Here is a 9,115-nt window from a genome sequence, read left to right as displayed (position 1 = left end):
GCAACTGTCAGACTCTGCTCTGTACTACTGTGTTGTGCAGCCCACAGTGACAGGAAACCCAGAGTCACTGTACAAAAACAGAAGCTGACATACTGACAAGCTGCTGGAAGCCTTTTCCCCACGTTGTTGAATTGAACTTTTAACCTCCACTAGAGGGCGACATTATCAAGTAGGTGTTGTGCTATTGTTGCAGTGTGTTTAACCATTGGATTGGATTGAATTGGGTTGAAGTGTTTGTAACTGAATTGCTTGAATTCATGACACATGCTGTGTCCTCTCATGAACAGCCATTGTTTCCTGTTGAAATGCTCTTCCACAAAACATTGAACACCTTCCTGCTCACTCATTGTCAGTCACTCTGGATAAAAGCGTCAGGTCAGTTCATAAATGTGAAAACTTTATTAAAGAATTATCTGGATGTGTATTTGTATCTTAAATCAAAAACAGCATCACAGGATGACAGCATAGGATGGGGAGGAGGAAGGGAGGGGCAACAAATTCAGTTCATATGTCAAGAGCTTAGAAGAACTGAGGCTGTGTTTTAGGCTGCTGATTTAAAAATTCATCAGTTATAATGCTATTCAAATTATTCTGCATCATCTCACTGTTCGGTGTCGGTAAGTTACTAACTGTTTGACATGAAGCTTGTTCTCCATGATCGTTATTTCTTTATCACACATGGTAATTCCAGGGACAAAAGGATTATTTTTTCATTTTGTCTCTAGACACTGTAACTTTCACTCTGGCACTCCTTAATATTGGTTCCTTGTAATGGTGGAGATCTAGGAATCAAAGCTTATTCTATTGTTGACCTCATTGTACAGTCTGTTACTCTGGATGAGAACAAAGCTGAGTCAAATGACTAGAAGGTAATGTAATATAATCATGAATTTTAAAGTCCATCATAATAGGAAAGAGGAAATTGCCACAAATTTGCACTTACAAATAATAAAACACTGAAAGATAACAATAAAAATGCTACAGAAAAAAACAAATGTAGGATGAGAATGGTACTTAAACAATAAAATGCATCACTGACACGTAAGGAAAATATAGAAATCCCCCGACAGCCACTCCAGTCAGATCCATTTTAACTCATGTCTTTTCTGCCTTGTAAAGGACGCTGTGAGGATTTCATCTCCCCGTTGTCTAATGCAGTCCTGGCTTCAGAAGGAGACAGGGTTACTCTCTCCTGTAACTACTCCAGCTCAGCCAGAAGCCTCTACTGGTACCGGCAGGATCCCAGATCAGCTCCACAGTTTGTAATAGCGGATAACTCTGAGAACACACCACATCTCTCTGTAAAGCATGAAAGACAGAGCAAAGAGTTTCATCTGGAGATCTCCTCTGCTGCAGTGACAGACTCTGCTCTGTACTACTGTGCCCTGCAGCCCACAGTGACAGGAAACCCAGAGTCACTGTACAATAACTCTCCCACTCTATTTCTTTGTACATGACTCCCTTTATCTGTTCCTTCACTCAACAAATCATTCATAATTTAGACAATAATATTGGCTCTTTTACCTCTATGTCATAAAAAGCATTCATAAGCTTAGTATCATTTCTCACATCAGTCATCATGGTCCGCTCTCTGCCTCCAAATTCAAAATTACCAGCAGCCAAAAGAGGGCAACATTATCAAGGTGGGGTAACACCTCATTCACAGTTGAATATTCTGTTACAGTACAGCAGAAGTCCATTCATTCCTACAGCAGGCAATTTTGATGGAGTGACAACACATCGCCCCCTTGTGGACAACGGTTCCACTGGCAGAGGAGTGACAGAATCCAACTGTTGTTCTGTCTTCAGTCTATCTGGACTCTGTTAACTTTACCAGAAAATATCAGAGAAGAAAACATAATATTCCACGCTACATTAACCATTTCAAATTGTGAAAAAATGTCTTATGATAAAGTAACAGAGATAACGTTATGTAGGTGGTCAGCTGTGTATGATAGGCTATTACTTTACGTTACAAGAAAATATAACCTACCTCCAAAGTGCATTTTTTTTTTATGTTTTGCGCACAAAATCAATACCTGAAATGTGAATGTAATTTAAATGATAAGAGTTCCTCAACAAATGATAAAGAGGAAGGGCCAATGATGTGAAGGCCCAGATCCAGACTCTGCTCTGTACTACTATCCTGTGAAGCTCACAGTGACAGGAAACCCAGAGTCACTATACAAAAATCTTTGGAGAACTGAAAAATCGTACATGACAGAACCAATGTCATTTGAAGGGGAGGGACCAACAGTAAACACAAGGCTCAGATCCATCAGAGTATCAATGTTCTTCCTCTCTCTCCTCCCCTCTCACTGCAGACATGAAACACTGGCTGAGAAACATCCTGATTCTTACTCTCTGGCTAGGTAACTCTTTAAACCTACTGATTTGTTCTCCTTCAGTCATTGATGTTTATTGATTCATTTCTCATTGTGCATGTTCTATTCTTCCAGAGTGTAAAGGAGAAGACAAAGTGATCCAGCCAAGAGGAGATGTCATTGCTACTGAAGGAGAGACAGTTACACTTGGTTGTACATTTGAGACCACTGACCGAAGTCCCACTTTGTTCTGGTACAAACAAGAAGTAAATGGCGTTCCCAAGTTTATGCTGCAGCGCCTCACCTCTGGATCAGGAGATAATGCTGCAGAGTTCCAGAAAGAGAGATTTGATGTTCAAATCAACAAGACATCAGTTCCTCTGAGGATCCAGAAGCTGCAGCTGTCAGACTCTGCTCTGTACTACTGTGCTTTGAAGCCCACAGTGACAGGAAACCCAGAGTCACTGTACAAAAACCTGACATCTCCTGACAGATTATTCAGAGACTTCAGTTCTTCATTTTAACACCTATAGTGCCATCAAGTGGAATTATCAAATCAGCACACTGACATGTTTCTCTGAAAAATTGCTCAGTTATTTGCCTGATCTTTGGCCAATTAGACTTAGTTTGCACTTGAATTATATTTAGTGACATTTCACAATGACTCTAATTATCATTACCTGTTTAGATAGAGGCATGAGGCAACAGTGTCCTTTATCACTAGTATTTTTGTTACTGCCATTGAGGATGAGACGTGGTTGGAGCTAACTAGCTGAGGTTCAGGAGCAGGGCCAGGCCTCAACTCCACCTCTTCCGGCCTTAACCTATATATGCCTTCCTGCCCTGCACCCCTGTTTGTCCTTGTTCTTCCGTTCCCCTCCCACCCTCCCTCTCTTCTCTCTCCCTCTCTCTCTCTATTCTCTCATAGGGTCCTCAAGGGGTCTGCTGAGCCCGGGAGCTACAGCGTATTCTTCTCTGAAGCCTTCCCCACACTGCAGTCAATGTCTCATCCATATCTGAGAAGAAGCAGTCATCTATGGCCAAACGCTACAAACTGTGCTAACCGGAAACCATAACCATCACAACATAATCAATGAATAAACGTTCAAATCACATTCTGTTGATGGTGTGGTCCTTGCCCGTGAATTTATGCCCCTTATAATAATTAGAATACCTAAATTGTATTGTATTTCTGTCTGTATGCTGAAAAAAAACACCTTATTTATATTTATCATGAACAAAAAAATTGATAATTACAGCATAACTGTCATTTCCACAGTTTAAGATACAAGAACTGTAACTTAGACAACTGAAAATACAGAGCAACGAGAGGAGGGAGAGATTGAGGGAGGAGCAAAACTGTTACTGATAGAAAAGAGAAAGGAACTTCCACATTCATCAGTGTTCAACACACAAACCATAACCATTATCTTCATCTAGGATGGTTTCACTGTACTACTGCATATTTTCTCTACTGTCTCTGACCATACTCACAGGTATGTTTCATACTGCATTAAGACAAAGTTTGGATTCCAATGCCATTTGAATATTATTCATTCAACAAGACTTTGCAACATGTTATAACACAGAGTTTCTCTTCCATTAGGTGTCAGCTGTGAAGAACTCACTCCGGTGAAGAATGAAGAGTACAGTTTAGAAGGCAGCACTGTTACTCTGTCATACAATTACTCCAAACCTGCAACAGCTGGTGATGATTTTTTCTGGTATCGACACTATCCAGGAAAACCACCAGAATTCCTCCTGTACATCTCAGGGTTAGGCAGCACAAGAGCAGCAGAGACTCTTAAATCAGACACCAGGTTCTCTACTAAAGTGGCTGAAGGAAAGCGTGGTGTGGATCTGGAGATCTCCTCTGCTGCAGTGACAGACTCTGCTCTGTACTACTGTGCTGTGAAGCCCACAGTGACAGGAAACCCAGAGTCACTGTACAAAAACCTTTGGAGAACTGAAAAATCGTACATGACAGCACCAAATGTCATTTGAAGGGGAGGGACCAACAGTAAACACAAGGCCCAGATCCGTCAGAGTATCAATGTTCTTCCTCTCTCTCCTCCCCTCTCACTGCAGACATGAAACACTGGCTGAGAAACATCCTGATTCTTACTCTCTGGCTAGGTAACTCTTTAAACCTACTGATTTGTTCTCCTTTAGACATTGATCTTTATTGACTCATTTCTTCTTCTGCATGTTCTATTCTTCTAGAGTGTAAAGGAGAAGACAGAGTGATCCAGCCAAGAGGAGATGTCATTGCTACAGAAGGAGAGACAGTTACACTTGGTTGCACATTTGAAACTGACCGAAATGCCTATTTGTTCTGGTACAAACAAGAAGTAAATGGCTTTCCCAAGTTTATGCTGCGTAATGACACCTTTGGATCAGGAGATAATACTGAAGAGTTCAAGAAAGACAGATTTGATGCGAAAATCAACAAAACTTCAGTTCCTCTGAGGATCCAGAAGCTGCAGCTGTCAGACTCTGCTCTGTACTACTGTGCTTTGAGGCCCACAGTGACAGGAAACACCAAAACTCAATACAAAAACCTTCACTGCCTCTTTCCTTTATGCAAACACAACACGGTCCTCCACAATGTCCACTAGAGGGAGGTAAACACAATTAAATTTCAATGGTATGTTATAACACGTTTTAATTTCTTAGCATTAATGCCAAAAACAATCTAAAAATCAGAAAATAAAGTTCAAAGACAGAAAGAGAACCAGTGTTTGTTGTAGCATATAAATTAAACTGCAGAGTGTGAGGTTGTGGGATGTTACCTATGTGCATGAGGTATGATTACATAAATAAGACAGTATCACACAACAAGCTGTATGACACCTCTAACCTATAGAGCTGAGAGGCAAACACCGTGGGTGTCCGCTCTCTCCTCTGCTGTTTTATTCTTAAAGCTGGAAACTTGTTCACACAACTTGTCAGCCTTGGCCCAGATGAAATATAACAAGAAATATAACACTCTCAAATTCCTTTTATGCATGTTGACAGTGATCGTAATTGATTGTACAAATGCAATACAACTTTTTTTATCTCATCAGCCTTAGATATCTAATTAGTTAACAACAGGTGCGATGGTGATCACCAGTGCAGAGAAAATATACTCTTCTGTTTATTGGGTATAATCATTTTACAGTAGAGACAAAATGTAAAATAGACAAGGTATTTTCTGTTTCTGTTGTCAGATGGAAAAGTTACTTGCAAAAGGAATATGCATGTGTGTTTGAGGTGTCAACATGTTACAAGGGCCTAAGGATGACAAAACTCAAAACATGACCAATCACCTTTGAATTCAAGTAAGAGAAGCTCCCAGATATTAATTTGTGGAAATGTGAAGCAGGATGGGTCTGAAAAACAACATGGTGCTCAAAACGTTACCTGGATAAAAAAAGGATTAAAAACAGTTCATGAACAGCCGAACACCAGAACATGCATCATGACATAAACATGTGCTGGTCCAAACTAGATGTGTTGAAAATGACACATCTTTTTTAAGAGTGGATGATGATCAGAGGAGGAGCAAAAAGCATGGTGTCACCATGGAAACACACCGCTTCCTGAAAGAGAATGAAACACTTCAGTCTGTTTCCTCTTACTGTCTCTTCATCCTCTTCCTCATTAATATTATAATCATTAACAGAGAAAAACAATGCTACTTTATTTCATTTTGACATTAACAACAATAAATGGTAAGTGAGAGTGTTGATTTAAAAACATTCATATTTTTGCTGCAAATGTAATACAAGTTGATTTTTGGCTTTAAGATACAATTCTAGTGTGTTAACCTGTAGATTAGGTACTACACTTGTATGTATGTTATGTTTTTACACCCTTATAAGTATATTGTATACACTAAGATCTTGATGAGGTTAATTACAATATTTTTTATCTATAATACTTTTTTATATACATAGGCTGATACACTGGAAGAAGAGCCTTGTAAAGTAAAGTGATACTGTTTGTTTCGTGCAGTTGTCAGCTCTCAGGACATAATCAGGCCCTACACAGGTGAGGTGGTCGTCTTGGAGGGAAACCCCGTCACTTTGTCCTGCAACTACAGCTCTGGAAACACTTTCCAGTGGTACCAACAGCATCCAGCATCAACTCCTCACCTCCTGATTATAGAGCATGGAGAGAAAAAAACTGGGATCAACTTGATTCATGACAGAACAGCCAAGCGAGTGGATCTGGAGATCTCCTCTGCTGCAGTGACAGACTCTGCTCTGTACTACTGTGCTGTGCAGCCCACAGTGACAGGAAACCCAGAGTCAGTGTACAAAAACAGAAGCTGACATACTGACAAGCTGCTGGAAGCCTTTTTCCCACATTGTTAAATTGAACTTTTAACCTCCACTAGAGGGCGACATTATCAAGTAGGCGTTGCACTGTTGCTGCACTGTGTTTGACCATTCTGTCATTAATAACTGCTGCCATGAAGAGAACAACTCTCAGACTGAATGTTGAACATCAGTTAGTTTCTCCTGTTGCTTTAAACCTTGTTGTAGAGATGAAACATTGGCTGTGGATTATTCTTGCTGCACTTATCTTTGGTATGATAGAAAACACATCATATTATTTTTTAATACAAATTTATATGAATATAGATAGGTCAGTAAACAATCTGAACAGTTCAGGTTTTGATGGCCAGAGAGTAACACTGTACAGTTGACATTTTCCACTGTCTTCTCTTCTAAGCCTCATGGACAATGTTAGTCTAATGGGTTCATTTTCTCTACTTTTTCCAGGACTAATAGCTGGAGACAACATCTCTCCTGTAGAAGATGAAGTCAGTGGAAGAGAGGGAGAATCTGTGAGACTGAACTGCTCCTATGATACAACTGAGAACTTTATTGAACTTCATTGGTACAGACATCAATCTAACCAGGCTCCTCAGTTTATACTCTGGAAAGGAGCAAAAGGGGACAATACTGAACATATTCCTGATAATCGTTATCGATCCACAACGTCCAGCACATCAACTGAAGTCACCATAACAGGCCTCACCCTGGCAGACACAGCTCTCTACTACTGTGCTCTAAGAAACACAGTGATAGAAAGTCTAGAAGAGGCTGTACAAAAACCTGAAGACAGATATCTCACTATTCTTCAAAGAGGAGGGAAGTGGTATTCAAACCACAACTTAATATCAAAAGGATTCTGTTATTCATGGTTTATCAGAGCCACTGTGGTTACACCTGCTAATGAAACACTGTGGGAGGATTCACATGTGCAGGAAATACAAACAAATAAATGACAAATCATCTTCATGATGGTACAAAAACACCACCCTAAGAAACCCATTAAGTTGAAAAGAAAAAGTAGTGAACATAAAGTAATACAGTATTTCACCTGGAGCATTTCCTGTAAATTTATTGTAAATGGAAAATAAAGTTATTCTGATTTCATAAGAGATCAAACTGGCCAACTCAATGTTTTCCTTCAAAATGCTTAAAAAACAAACAAACAAAAAAAAAACGCTTTCATGCATATTTCACTTGAACAATCGTTAGAGTTTCATTTTGTATTTGCATTTCTATGTTATTCTTTTTTTTTAATCTAAATTGATCGGTCACATTTTTAGGTTTTGTTCACAATATTATTTGTAGAGTAAAGTCATTTTATAGTATTTGCTGGAGATTTTATGACTGTACACTCCAGACATCTTTGACTCTATTCCTATTTTCTTGTTAAACCCACATTTGTGGATTAATACTTTAAACCTACAGAGTCAGTAAACTATATGGTGATATCCCAGCTTTTCCAGTCCTTGTTACCATTTCACCAGGAGGCGGAGCCTGACAGGCAGGAGAACAGAAATGATCTGTAAAAACAACTGCTGATAGATTAGTTTCTTGTTGTTACAGTATATACTTGAGGTCCAACATCAGCTATGCAGTTCATCCTGTTATTTTATTTGGGGTGTTTGCTGGTAAGTCACACTTTGATTAGGCTGTATACCAATTTTAACCAAAATAAATTCTTACACATTTATTCTTCTTGCTGATTTGTATTTTCCTTTTTTCAAAATGATGAAGACATAACATATCGAATTCTTCACATCTGCAGGTTCCAGTTATCAGCAAACCGTCCAGTCAATCCAAGACAGAGTTCAGGCTCTAGAAGGAGACACAGTAACTCTCTCCTGTAAATACTCTTCAGCAGACTACTTCTTCTGGTATCTCCAGTTCCCCAGTTCAGCTCCACAGTTTCTCATTTCAAACTTCATCAGCAAACCTGGATTCACTTTTAAACATGAGGAAGTCAATAAAAAGTTTCATCTGGAGATCTCCTCTGCTGCAGTGACAGACTCTGCTCTGTACTACTGTGCTGTGAGGCCCACAGTGACAGGAAACCCAGAGTCACTGTACAAAAACCTCTGGCAGAAGTTATAGACACTACAGTTCACTTTTCATTTGACTGTGGCGCCTCCTACTGGATTCTTCTGGACACTGACAACATTTACAGACGGACTCATAATGATGACTCAAAATGATTCAAGAGGAGGAGCATAGTTACAGATGTTGGAGTGACTTTTGTGTGAATCCTTCAGAGGAAAATCATTCCTGTTAATTTTCTACTCACTGTTCATTGAGTTAACTATGATGATTCTCTTTTCAATCATTTTCTTCTGCACATTATTGGGTAAGAATATATAATTTAATGAGGAAGTGGTTTCTTTAACTGACACCATCAGACCACACATGCATCTCGGGAATTTTGCAAAAAACTTAAATTGTTGAAAGAATATGTTTGCCCTACAGAAT

At 39.4% G+C, this 9,115-nt stretch overlaps 1 gene segment (V, D, J or C); it reads left to right on the top strand.

Moving 5' to 3' along the window:
• Nucleotides 1–3,765: 3,765 nt before the first annotated feature.
• Nucleotides 3,766–8,743, top strand: LOC144542160 (Ig heavy chain V region 345-like). The segment is given in 3 exon segments: nt 3,766–3,820; nt 3,931–4,232; nt 8,537–8,743. Coding segments are annotated over 3 exon segments (564 nt in total).
• Nucleotides 8,744–9,115: the final 372 nt, after the last annotated feature.

Source organism: Centroberyx gerrardi, chromosome 13 (genome assembly GCF_048128805.1).
Source record: "Centroberyx gerrardi isolate f3 chromosome 13, fCenGer3.hap1.cur.20231027, whole genome shotgun sequence".
NCBI lineage: Eukaryota > Metazoa > Chordata > Actinopteri > Beryciformes > Berycidae > Centroberyx > Centroberyx gerrardi.
Note: the sequence above shows the minus strand (reverse complement) of the source record. Positions and strands in the feature narration are given on the sequence as shown.